Source organism: Patagioenas fasciata, chromosome 22, assembly GCF_037038585.1.
Source record: "Patagioenas fasciata isolate bPatFas1 chromosome 22, bPatFas1.hap1, whole genome shotgun sequence".
NCBI classification, from domain to species: Eukaryota; Metazoa; Chordata; class Aves; order Columbiformes; family Columbidae; genus Patagioenas; species Patagioenas fasciata.
Window position 1 is genome coordinate 5,193,039 of NC_092541.1, and position 13,396 is coordinate 5,206,434.

At 50.7% G+C, this 13,396-nt stretch overlaps 2 protein-coding genes across 2 annotated transcripts; one reads left to right on the forward strand and one right to left on the reverse strand.

The window, feature by feature from the left end:
- Positions 1-1,549: 1,549 nt before the first annotated feature.
- On the reverse strand, positions 1,550-2,276 carry LOC136111681 (feather keratin 1-like). Its single transcript, XM_065856005.2, has one exon. The coding sequence runs from the start codon at positions 2,257-2,259 to the stop codon at positions 1,951-1,953; it is 309 nt and encodes a 102-aa protein (XP_065712077.2). The 5' UTR covers positions 2,260-2,276; the 3' UTR covers positions 1,550-1,950.
- Positions 2,277-6,597: 4,321 nt separating this feature from the next.
- Positions 6,598-6,916, forward strand: LOC139829616 (feather keratin 1-like). Its single transcript, XM_071818026.1, has one exon. It carries the CDS (start codon positions 6,608-6,610, stop codon positions 6,914-6,916), a length of 309 nt encoding a protein of 102 aa, XP_071674127.1. The 5' UTR covers positions 6,598-6,607.
- Positions 6,917-13,396: the final 6,480 nt, after the last annotated feature.

The following is a 13,396-nucleotide window of genomic DNA, read 5'->3' on the forward strand; positions in this document are numbered from 1 at the left end:
TTGTCCACCTACAGAATCACCAAACAGAGTCTAGGGGCTGCCATCTGCTTCGCTGTGTATGCCTTTTCTTTTTCCTCGGTAAATCAACTGTGATGCAAGTAGCGAGGAGGGAATGTGGTATTGACAAGACACAGGCAGTGGCTTGCCAGGAGCAGACAGGAGAACCCACTGTAACCATAACATTCTGAAAGGAAGGGACACAGTGCAGCTGGTTGTCTTGATTGTGGTACCAGCGTAGCACAGAACCACAGAAAGACTTTTATATGGACAGGTCTATAAACATCCTCTGGTCCAACCTGTGGCAGTTGCCCATCCCCCTACAAGGTCTTGCTTTCAGTGGAGCAGATGATGGCTCCTTAGCGCCTTTTATGCCCCACTGTGCTTGCCCCTGTCCATGCACCTTGGTCAGTGCCAAGGCGCCGACAGTTACACCCCTCCTTTATGCCTACTCTGGGCATGGTGAGTCCTCACATTCACCTCCACCCAGCTGGTGGAGCAGAAAAGTTGGGACCCTTGGTCAACAGGCAGGGTCCTCTGGCAAGGAGGTTCCCAGGTCTAGAGAGGCAGAGAAGCTTCTGGACCATGATCATAAAGACCACAGCCACACTCAGCCAGGCTATAAATCACTGGATGCACCCTTTGAGTTGGTCTTCTTTGGACTAGTGGGTATGCAGTCAGAGACTCTGTTCCTTACGCTGGCCATGTAAGGAACATTCCTTGGGGACTGAGACACCTTTGCCAAACTGGTAAGCAATCTGGGCACTCTTGAGAGTCATCACTTTCTAACAGAGTGGGAAGGTACACATTTTGAATCATCACTCTAGATTTTTGGGATCTCATACCCTTCAGTTTGTCCCTGCTGTGTAGTAATTAATTTTTAGATGGTATCCGAACCTGTGTTTCATGGTGTTGTCGGAGTGCTGAATAAACCTCATTTGTAGCTGTTTATTTGCAAGCAGTTCCACTTAGATTAATGTTGCTTTGGAGCTAATTTTCCTTCTAAAATGATTTTTGGGGTTCTTCCATGACTCAGCCCTCCTGCTGTGGGCAGGGATGTCTGTCACTACATCAAGTTATTCAAAGATGCTTCAAAAAACCTATGCTTCCAGTCTGCTTAGCACTCATCAGATGGCATCTACGGAACTGCTCTCATGCAAGAAGGTTCTTACCAAGTGGTACAAGCTGGGAAACTAGGATGGTGTAAGGGCTGGAGCAATCCTCTGAGAAGGAGAGGCTGAGGGTACAAGGCTCACTGAACATGGAATAGAGAATGCTTTCATAGGAGGTATAAAATCATTCTAGTGAAGCAATGGTCATTGAACTCTATCATAGAATTCTATCAAACCCCAGATAGGCAGTGAAGTTTAGAAATCAGAGGGTCATCCCAAGTATGGCTAAGCATGCTCAAAGCAAAAATATCCTCAACAATCCCTTCTTAGAACCACACCTAAGGATCAGGTCTGACCCTGAGCATCTTGTGAGAGCATCTGCAGGGGAAAGGAAGACACACAGGCATGAGCTGGGATGCAGCAGAACTTTAATGGGACAAAAGAGGAAAATCAGGTTGATCCAAGTGGAGACCCCATTGCAAGGAGCACCAGGGGTAGACAGGAGTCTGTGACCCATGGCTGTGGTGGAGACCCTGCCAGATACTTATCTGCCTGCCCCACTGAGGGAGCAGGGCCAGCAGGTCCTCCCTAGGCTGGCTTTGTGGGGCTCACAACCCAGGGGAGCACAAGAGAACAAGGACACAAGAGGGAGAGGAGACACTGGAAGAGGGGGAAGGTGGCATTAGCTGTGCTTTCTGAGAGCTCGGGTTGGTCCCATCCTTTTGCAACGGGTGCTGGGATTGCTCAGCCCCTCTGAAAACAACAATCTAATGCTCCATCCCCAGTCCTGTCCCATCCTGTGTGTCCCTGGTTTCCTTCCCCAGGGCCATCATCAGCAGCTTTAGCAGGGGAAACGCCTCCTTATGCCGCAGATGCCGCTGCCCAAGCCAGAGAGACCAAAGCCCCCGGAGCTGATGGGCACTCCCTGAGAGCTGAGGACGCTGCCAACAGCGGCGGAGGTGGAGGATCCCACGGCGGTGTTCTGTGGGAAGGAGCTGAGGATGGGGCCGGGCAGGGTCACCACCACGGGGGATGGCTGGATGTAAACATGGGAGTCCTGGCACTGCTGGACGCAGGGCTCATTGCAGCTGTTGGCCAGCGGGGTTGGGCCGCAGGACTGGAAGGGCAGGCACGGGTTGTAGCAGGACATGTCTTGTGGCTGGAGCTGCACCTGGGAGAGAGACAGGGCAGGGGGAAGCAGATTATGAGGGATGGTTGAACAGCAGCTTGTCACTCCAGATGATGGAAATCCTTCCTCTCAGCCCAAAAGAGTCCTACAAACAGCAAGCAAGTCCTGGGTGATCACTTCCTTGTCCATAACTCAGGAGATAACTCAGTGAAGTCCCAAGTTCTCTCCATGGTATACCTCTTACTTCTCCCATGACAAGCAGCCCCATGACCCAGCAAAAGAAAAAGGGGCAAGTTTGTTCTGAGAAATTCTGGAGAGGATTGAAGTGCAGGAGGAAGAGCAGGAAGAGGAGAGCAAGTTTCAGACTCACCTTGTTCCCGAAGAGGTGAAGATGAGAGGAATGGATGAGAGAGTGAGGAGAAGGACACACTTTTATACTGCTCCTGTACTGCCCCAGGCGACTAGTCCCTGCACATGGGCAGTAATTTTCCAGTAGACTCACCCTCACAGCAAAACATCCTACCCAATTGCACTGGTTGCATTTGGGTTTCCTGACACCCTCCCATTTTATTTCCTCATTTCTGACATGCCTGGTCTGACATACAAGCTCCTTTCGTGTCTCTGGATGAGACACCCAGTGATATTCCTGGCTGGATCACGTCTGTGCGTGGTGAAGATGTGCCCTCAGGGGCTGAGGGGTCCTGTGCAGCCAAGATGTGTTGGCTTGGAGCAGTTCAATTGTTTGCAATTGCCATTGCAGGAAGAGGTTTCTGTTGTCTTTCTCTTGGTGCCCTTTGCTCTGGGGACAACATTTGTCAGGTTCTCTGAGTATGCAGGGTGGGGTTAGGAAAGGCAAAGCCCACCTGGTATTGAACCAGGCAAACCATGTGGGGGGCAAAGAGAAGGTCTTCTTCTGGGTCGGTCAGCAGCAAAAGAGAGGCTTGTGCAAAGGCTGAATGGAGCAGCTCTACCTGGGACAGGGGTTATAGGAAAGGTAGAGGTACTCCAAGGGTTCTTGGTCTTGGTCTTGACTGGCAGGATTTGCTGTCTAAAGATCAGGCTCCTGAGAGTCCTTGGAAAGTCTGGAGCAGGAATAAGTTCCCCACAGTAGTGGAGGATCAGGTGTGGGAACACTTAAACAGATTGGACTGACATGAGTGCACCAGGCTGAGCTGGTTTGACTGAAAGTGATTTGATTTTCTTCATGCAGTTAGGAACCTTTCTTTTCTGCAGATATTTACAGCCCACAGCCTCGAAGGCACTGTTTTGTCTGAATAAATCCTTTTATTTTCAGCAAAGTGCAGAACAAGCCCTATCTTGCAGATGTCTGTAATGTCTTTGTGTTAGCCTTGAAGGCATTATTTTCTCCTCAATCAGTTGCATTCCTCCAAGCAAAGTGTGAACTAGACCTTATCAGACAAATATTCAGTGTAGTGTGTAGCTGCTTTCGGTAAACAAGAGCAGAACTTTATAGCACACAGTTTACTATGTAACATGAAGCAGACAGTATATTTAAAATCACACAACCTTACAATTCCAGGTGATTCATTCTAATCAGTAGGCACTTACTTAAGTGATTGCTATGAAACTTGAACTGGGTTCATGCAGTGATCTTTGAGCAGTAAAAGATCACCACCATTCAGCCACACTTGCTGAGCAGAGAGAGCTCACGGTAGCTTACCCAGGCTGTCATATTGATAGAATAAAGTTGCTGGCTCCCAGTCAAATCACACACGGTCGGAAAAGTATGGACAAGACTCTTTGCACTCACAACTTATGGGTGTTCAATGTGATGTTTGCTTCCTTGTAGGTTTCCTAACAGGAGTTCTTGGCCTGGCTGCAGCTCAAGCCTTTCCCTCCTTTGGAGTCTGTACGAAACTGTTTCTGGTTTGGCTGGGGGAGTGTGGGGGGATGGTGGAAACATCAGAAAATACTTTGTTAGTGTGGTCAAGCACCATCTGGGATTGTCACAGACGGGCTGTGTCTTCTGCATCCTTGTAGGTATTCAGAGCTTGACAAGACTTGGCCCTGGGAATCCTCTAAAGGCTGACTGTGCTTTGAGCAGGGCCGCTTTGACTAGAAGATCTCTTGAAGTCCTTTCCAACCTCAAGGATTCCGTGATTCTGTCATGGTGAACGGACGGGTGATGCACAGCTGCCTCTAAGAGGGAAGAACTGGTTGGGAACATGGGAATCAAGGACAGCCATAGCTATCACACTGGAGAAACTGAGTGTTCAAGACCTGATGACAGGGAGGAAAGTGAGTAGCAGAGTACAGTCCTGCATTTCAGGTTCGCTATCTAGTGAAGCAGATGGTCGGTAGAATGCCATGAGAGCAACTGCGAAGTGCAAATCAGCTCAGAAAAACCAGCAGCACCTTTGGCATTTCTTGGTCCAAGAGCAAGAATGATCCAGGCAATACTCAGGAAAGCAAGCAGAAACATTAGGGGTGGAAGGGAATGGACAGACAACCCTCATCTTTCTGACCAAAAAGGATGAGTTGTGATGACGAGGTCTCCTGAATTCTCAGTAGAGGGAAAGAAAGGTTTGCAGAAAACATCTCCCTTTTGGCTGGGACTCATCCCTCAGTCCCATGCAGTGCGTCTTCTCCTGGGCATTAGGGCTTAAGCACCCATTCTTTCCCATAGGCCAAAAGCCTCCTCAGGCTGGAGAGAAACCCAACACCATCAAGAATGCAAGGAAACTCCCTTAATATCCCCGGTATATAAGAACTCTCAGGATCCTGCAGTGCCGTGTCCCTGAGGATGCCCAGGGAGGGGATGTGCTGAGAAGGGCCCAGGGTACAAAACCAGGTCTCAGACCACATCAAAGAGGTGATGCACTTCTCTGCCCTGCAGACATGGAGGCAGCTGGAACGCATCCCAGGAGGCCAAGGGAGTGTCTTCAGCAGGCAAGCTTCCTGGAATAGACTCTCCCTGCCCTTGGCAAGTCACACTCTTTGGACTGGCCATGCGTCAGGCTTTTGTTGTGAGGATAAGCCACAGGTGTGTGCTGTCTGCAGGTCTGTGTTGCAGGCAGGGCTGAATTCCCCTGTGGCCAGGGCAGCTCCATCCCAACCCCAGGAAAATGGTCTCTTTCTCCAAACCTGCCGATGACATTGGTTGAGAACCCCCAGAGACTGCGTGAGAGGGGACAACTTTCCCAAACAAACTAACACGGGCAGTAGAGGGTGGGAGGACATGTGCAACTTCATGCAAAGGGAGTGGGAAACAACCTCATCAGATTTCCCCAGGCCCAAGTCCCCTGCCTGCACAGATGTCTCCAGCACTCAGGGGGACATATTCTGCCTTTACTGATGTGTTCCTACCTGGGAAATCCTTGCCCCTTTCACGTCAATACTTCAAAGGTGGCTCTGAGGCCTAATGGTCAGGTCAGAAATGAGGAAACGAAATGGCAGCATTGATGAAACAAAATTTAACCTGTGCCATTAGGTAAGGTGTTTTACTTTGGAGGTGAGTCTGTTGGAAAATTACTGCCCACATGCAGTGACTGTGGGCCTGAGGCAGTGCAGTAGCAGTATAAAAGCAGGTCCTGATCCTCACTTTCTCATTCACTTCTCTCGCCTCCCTCTCCTCAGGAACAAGGTGAGTATGAAGTCTCCTCTCCTCTCCTCTCCTCTCCTCTCCTCTCCTCTCCTCTCCTCTCCTCTCCTCTCCTCTCCTCTCCTCTCCTCTCCTCTCCTCTCCTCTCCTCTCCTCTCCTCTCCTCTCCTCTCCTCTCCTCTCCTCTCCTCTCCTCTCCTCTCCTCTCCTCTCCTCCCCTCCCCTCCCCTCCCCTCCCCTCCCCTCCCCTCGCCTCCCCTCCCCTCCCCTCCCCTCCCCTCCCCTCCCCTCCCCTCCCCTCCCCTCGCCTCCCCTCGCCTCCCCTCCCCTCCCCTCCCCTCGCCTCCCCTCCCCTCCCCTCCCCTCCTCTCCCCTCCCCTCCCCTCCCCTCCCCTCCCCTCCCCTCCCCTCTCCTCCCCTCCCCTCCTCTCCCCTCCCCTCTCCTCCCCTCTAGTTTTCTCACCCTATTCCTGCTCCTTTCTCCAGTAGTGGGACATGGGCTGCTAATCTTGGGAGAGGGAAGGGTTCAAACGGTGTTGCAGGGAGAGAGTCTGGTGCTTTGCTGAAGTAAGCAAGGGGGTAGGCAGGGGTATTGCTGAGCTCAGTCACTTTTGATGGGGAATATTTAAGCTGAAGTGAAGGAGAAATACGTGGACCTCTCTACACAGCCTCCAGTCCTAACCTCCATCTTTCCTTGGCTAGGCTTGGCTCTTATGTGGTGAGGTGACAGACTGCTTCTGTACAATCGCTCATCTTCTGCTTTCCCCTGCCTTCTCTTTCTCCCAGGTGCAGCTCCAGCCACAAGACATGTCCTGCTACAACCAGTGCCTGCCCTTCCAGTCCTGCGGCCCAACCCCGCTGGCCAACAGCTGCAATGAGCCCTGCGTCCAGCAGTGCCAAGACTCCCATGTTTACATCCAGCCGTCCCCCGTGGTGGTGACCCTGCCCGGCCCCATCCTCAGCTCCTTCCCGCAGAACACCGCCGTGGGATCCTCCACCTCCGCTGCTGTTGGCAGCATCCTCAGCTCTCAGGGAGTGCCCATCAACTCTGGGGGCTTTGGTCTCTCTGGCTTGGGCAGTGGCATCTGCGGCATAAGGAGGCGTTTGCCCTGCTAAAGCTGCTGATGATGGCCCTGGGGAAGTCCCCTGGTGACCCACAAGACGGTACCAGACCCTCTGTGGGGCAGGCAGATGGACTCCTGGCTATATCTGCACCACAGCCACAGGGTGCAGACTCTGGTCTGCCCCTGGTGCTCTCTGTACTGAGGCCTCTATTCAGAGCCACCTTTTTTTCTTTCTGACTCAATAAAGTTCTTTTGCATCCCAGCACATACTTTTTTCTCGTCCTTTCTCCTGCAGATGCTCTCCAAGATGTCCAAGGAGACACATGTTATTCAGGCTTGGTTCCGGGATGGGGTTGTTAACAAGAGAACCGTTACCAACCATAACCTTTAGATACAGAGTTGTGAGTTGAGGAAAAGACCAGATGGAAAATAAAAGCTTGAGAAACGTGAGGGTCCTGCCACAGGACCTTTGGGAAAACTTGTGCCAAGACATGGTGTCCACAGATCTTGTACTTGTCTCCTCAGCCACAAAGCTGAGTTGATCTTCCCTGCTGTCCCTGTAACCAGTAGGTCAGGGCACAAAAAAGCTGTTCTGGACTATAGGATCAGAACATAATCAAGGTGGAATGGACCTCCAGAACTTGTTGGGCCCAAGCCCTTTTTCCACATTGTGAGCCACGAGTGTTCAAGGAGGTTGACTGGACAACGTCCCCAGGAAATCTCTTTTACTGCTTGACGCACCTTTTGCTGAAAACCGTTTTCCTCCTACCAGGTACAAACGTCTCATGTCTGAATGTGAGCCCATTTTCTCTAGTCCTCCAGCCACACAGTACCAGTGTTGAGCCTGGATCTGTCTTCTGCGGGACCTCACCACTGCTACTCCAAAGCTGCCCTTCATTCTCATAACAAATATTGTCTTCATGCCTAACAAGCCCCGTGCCCTCAGCCACTGCTCCCCACACAAGTGCCTCTGCTCCTCACCATCCTGCAATACCTGCTGAACTGTCTTGGCCAAGGTGCTTCTTGCATCACATCTTTCTTACATTACAGCAGTTTTGTAGGTGCTTTCAAGTGAGTGCTGAGCAGAGTGGGATAGTCACAACCCTGTATCTCCTGTATCTGAGGTCCTGCTCACCTTGGCCAGGATGTTGGTGAATGTTCTTGATGCCCAGGAACAGTGCTAGAGTTGCACTTGTTTTGCTGGTGTCACTGCAAAAGCGCCTTTCCCTGGCCCTGCTGTTGGGCTGCTGGTTGATTTGGCACAGAATGGGAAGGAGCAAGATGAGGACGACATGCACTGCCAGTTGATCTGTGTGGTGTGTGGAACCCGAGCACAACTAAGCACCTACAATTTCTTCTCTTGATCCACTGTCCCAGTGGTGCGGAGAGATTTGCAACAGCAAAAGAGCAAAATACCCTCGGGTCACGGTCAGGCAGCTACAAAAGGGTAAGGAAAAAGTGGAAAAAACAGAAATAACAAGTGATGCAAATGAAATCAGCCACCACCTCACAGCAGCAGATGGATGCCTGCCCAGCCTCTGAAGAATGACTACTTTGAAAAGACTGCCCACAGTCCTTCACTTAATTAGCTGTTAACAACCATTGTCCAACCATCCACAACAACTCCTTCCCATAATCACTGTGAGGACCATTTCTCTCCATGGGCATCTTGGGATATTGTTTGCAGGGAAAAGGATTTCACAGAGGCTTGGGCTGGGATACAGCAGAACTTTGATGAGCCAAAGATGGAAATGATGTTGTTATGAGTGTAGATCCTAGTTCAAGGAGCACCAGTGGAGATGAGATTTTGAAATCCACGCCTCTGGCAAACATCCAGGCAGGTGTTCAGCTGCCTACCTTACAGGGGGAGCAGGGCCAGTAGGTCCTCCCTAGACAGGCTTTGTGGGGCTCACAGCCCAGGGGACCACAAGTGAATAAGGACAGAAGAGGGAGAGGGGACACTGAAAGATGAGAAAGGCAGCATTAGCTGTGCTTTCTGAGAGCCCAGGCTGGCCCCATCCTTTTGCAAGGCGTGTTGGGGTTGCTCAGCCCCTCTGAAACCAACAACCTGATGCTCTGTCCCCAGTCCGATACCACCTTGTGTGTCCCTGGGGGACTTCCCCACGGCCATCACCACCAGCTTTAGTAGGGGAAACACCTCCTCATTCTACAAACGCTGCTACCCAAGCCAGAGAGACCAAAGACCCTGGAGCTGATGGGCACTCCCTGAGAGCTAAGGATGCTGCCACCAGCAGCAGAGGTGGAGGATCCCACGGCGGTGTTCTGCGGGAAGGAGCTGAGGATGGGGCTGGGCAGGGTCACCACCATGGGCGAGGGCTGGATGAAGACTCTGGAGTCCTAGCACCGCTGGACACAGGGCTCATTGCAGCTGTTGGCCAGCGGGGTCGGGCCAGAGGGCTGGCAGGGCAGGCACGGCTTGTAGCAGGACATGTCTTGTGGCTTGAGCTGCACCTGGGAGAGAGGTCAGGGAAAGCAGAACAGGGGAGATGGGTGAGGAGCAGCCTGTCACCTCACAAGTAGGGAGATAAGGCATGTGCTGGAGACAAAATTGGAGACTGTGTAGGGATGCACACACACTTCTCCTTCCCCTCTGGCAAACCCTGCCATGAGTGACCAAGCCCAGACCCACTGCCATTGCATGTGGGCAGTAATCTTCCAACAGATTCACCCCCAAGGCAAAATATTCTACGTAATGGAAAGCTTGTATTTTGATGACCATCAGTGCTGCCATTTCTTTTCCTCATTTCTGACATGCCTGCTCTGCCATACAGGCTCCTTTCTTCTGCTGGGATTAGAGGCGAAAGGATATCCTCATCAGAATACTGTCATTTTGGGCAGAAGATGAGCCCCAGGTTCTGGTGGGACAGACATCCTCATTGTCGGGACAATAAAGTGTGATTTTTCCAACTCCCAGTGTAAGAATCGGTCTATCTCTGCCCTACTCTGCCCATGTCCTCAGAGCACCCACAGGCTCCTCTTTTTAAAGATGTACCGCGTGCTTCAATGGCGTATAGTCTGGTTGTAGGTCTGTAGTTAGTAGTGTTCCCCAGCAATCAGTATTAGGTCCAGTCCTGTTCATGAATGACCTGGATGAAGAGACTGAGTGCACCCCTGGCAAGTTTTCTGACGATAGCAAACTGGATGGAAGGGTTGATACACCTGGCTGTGCTGCCATTCAGCGAGACCTGGACAGGTTGGAGGACTGGAAAGAGAAGAACCTGATGAAAATCAACAAAGGCAAGTGTAGGGTCCTGCACCTGATGAGGAATAATCCCAGGCATCAGTACAGGTCAGGGGTGGACCTGCGGGAAAGCAACATTGTGAGAAATACCAGAAAGTTCTGGTCAACAACAGGCTGACTGCGAACTAGCTATGTGTCCTTGTGTCCAAGAGGGCAAATGGTGCCTGGAAGCATGCGGAAGAGTGTGAGTAGCACGTTGACGGAGGTTGTCATCCCCCTCTACTCTGCCTTAGTGAGGCCACATCGGGAGTTTCTGGGTCCAATTCCCAATTTAAGAAGGACAAAGAATTACTGGAGGGAGTGCAGTGACAGGCTACAAAGATGATGAAGGTGAAAGAACGTTTTTCTTATGAGGAAAAATGAAGACATCTGGATTTTGATTGGCTAGATCTTTGGACTGAGACCAATTGTATGAGGTTTAACAAGGCCAAACTCTGGTGATACAGGGAACTAACTAGCTAACACTTCAAAAGCTAACACTGAAAGAGCTAAGCCTTAATCCACATGACAATTGCCTGGCCTTGCTTAGCTTTGTGTAACTTATTGTATGAGAAACAGGAGTTTGCTGACGACTTTGGAGGCCTTGTGAAGATGAAAAACCCTAGCTGCATCCTTGGGTGGACTAGATAACAGAATCTTGGACACATGACAGGAGATATACCAGTTCTAACCAACTCATCAGTTTGAGTCCCAGCTAACTCAGCACACCAGGCCAGAGGTAAAAGTGTACAGCAGAGAAGGCCCTGGCTCACGATCACTGTGCAGGCGAAACCAGGAGGGGTCAGAGGTGGAGGCTGTGGAAATGATTTCCCGGAACTCATTGGAATAAGAACCACCTTCTCAGGGACAGGTTATGAATATATATAGGCGTTTGTAGAATTTTCATGAATATGTAATACTTTACAACATTTAGCCAAGCTCACAGCTACTAGAAATTTACACACATCTTGGGTGGAGCTAGCACCCATGTGCACAGTGCTGAATAAACATACCTTCTTTACAATCTCACAGGTTGTAAAGTAATTTCCATGCCTCAGCGAGTCCTGAAGTTGGGTCACAACAACCTCATGAATGCTCCAGGCTCGGGGAAGAGTGGCTGGAAATCTGCCTGGTGGAAAAGGACCTGGGGATGTTGATTGACAGCTGGCTGAATATGAGACAGCATGTGTCCAGGAGGCCAAAAAGGCCAACAGCATCCTGGCTTGTATCAGGAACAGTGTGGTCAGCAGGAGTAAATTGATTGTGTCATTGTACTCAGTGACGGTGAGGCCCCACCTTGAACATTGTGTTCAGCTTTACGCCCCTCATCATAAGAGAGACACCTTGAGATATCAGAGAGAGAGTGCAGAGGAGGGTGATGGAGCTGATGAGGGACCTGAAGCACAAGTGTGATGAAGAGCAGTTGAGGGAACTGGGACTGTTTAGCCTGGAGAACAGGAGGCTGAGGGGAGACCTTATTGCTGTCTACAACTACCTGAAAAGAGGTTGTAGCATGGAGGGTGTTGGTCTGTTCTACCAAGTAGCAAGTGATAGGACAAGAGGAAATACCTCAAGTTGTACCAGGAGTGGTTTAGATTGGATATTAGGAAACATTTATACGTGGAGAGGGTGAAACAGTGGAACAGCCTGTCCAGGGAAGTGGTGGAGTCGTCATTCCTGAAGGTATTCAAAAAGCATATAGACGAGGTTCTTAGGGACATGGTTTAGTGCCAGAGTTAGATTAAGACACAACTTGATGATCAAGTTTCTATTCCAACTGAAATGATTCCATGGTTCTGTGTTCACCTTTGAAAAGAGAAGGCCAAGAGGGGATCTGGGAGCCCTCAAACCTCCTCTGGGTAGATGCGCCTTTGGGGCTTAATCATCCTTGAGGAGAGACTCAGTTGTGGAAGTAAACAGAAATACAGGCTTTGTCACCCTGGCGGAAAAGACCAGGCTGTGGTAGGAGGCTCTCCTGAATACTCCATGATGGAAACGAAAGGGTTGCAAAACACGTCTGCCCATCAGCTGGAACTCATCCCTGGATCTCATGCTATATACCTTCCTATGGACTTCCCCATGTCTTCTTTCCTGCGCCTCAAAGGCCTCCTCAGCTTGGAGCACAACGCGGTACCATTGGAGAGGCACGAAGCTTTCCTCATCTCCTCAGTGAGTGAGGGCTGTCAGGACCCTGCAGTGCAACGTGCCAGGGGATGCACAGGGAGGGGATGGGTTCAGAAGGGCAGTGGGTGTAAAAACAGCTCTGAGACAATTTCCAAGAGGCGATGCACTTCCCTGCCCTGCAGACATGGAGGCACCTGGAATGCATCCAAGGAGGCCAAGGGAATGTCTTTAGTATGCAGCCTTGCTGGGATAGTCTCTGTCAAAGCATGGCGAGTCACATTTTAATTTTGGATTGGCCATGTGTCAGGCTTCTGGCATGAGGCCAAGCCAGGAGTGTGTGTTGTCTGCAGGCCTGTGTCCCATGAGGGGACAGATTCCCCTGTGGCCAGAGCTCTGAGCACTGACCTCTACCTGACTACCAATCTCCAGGCAAACCATTGTGTGTCCTGCAGGTCAGGGTCCAAAACATGTGGCCAAACTGCATGATGGTGTGAGGGCAGTGGGAGGAATAAGGTGCAGTCCTGGTCACACTCCTCATGTAGTGAGGAGGGACCTGACTCCACAGGTCTTGTTGAGGAATCAGGGGGTTTTTGGAGGACCAAGTCCTTCCTTATGACTGCATTGGCTGGAGACTTCCAGAGACTGCCACAAGAGGGGATGTTTTGGCAAAAGAAACCAGCAAATGTATCAAGCAAGAGAAGCTTTCCTTAGTCAAAGGTGTTTTAGACCAACACTGCAACCCATCTGCATGTAGAGGAAATGACCAGTGACTGCTGGAGTGCAGCAGGGAGGCAGAAGGGAGAAGTGCAACATCCAGTCACAGGAGCCTTTGTACACTAGCGAGAGGACTGCAATGGTGGGAAGACATGCACCTTCATTTCCTTGGAGTTGAAAGCAACCTCAGCAGATGTCCCCAGAGCCATATTCTCTGTCTGCACTGACCCCTCGAGCACTCTGGGGCACATCTTCTGTCTGTGCTGACATGATCTTGCTCAGAAAAAGCCTTGGTCTGTCACTGTGAAACTTCTAAAGACCCTCCATGGCATGATGGTCATGTAAGAGATGAGGAAATGAAAGTGATGACGGAAACCAAAGAGCAACCTGTGCAATTATGTAGGGTGTTTTGCTTTGGAGGTGAGTCTACAGAAAAATTACTGCCTGTGTACA

Excerpts from the sequence above, each read along its gene's own strand:
- LOC139829616 (XM_071818026.1), top strand. The coding sequence starts at position 6,608 with ATGTCCTGCTACAACCAGTGCCTGCCCTTCCAGTCCTGCGGCCCAACC.
- LOC136111681 (XM_065856005.2), bottom strand. The coding sequence starts at position 2,259 with ATGTCCTGCTACAACCCGTGCCTGCCCTTCCAGTCCTGCGGCCCAACC.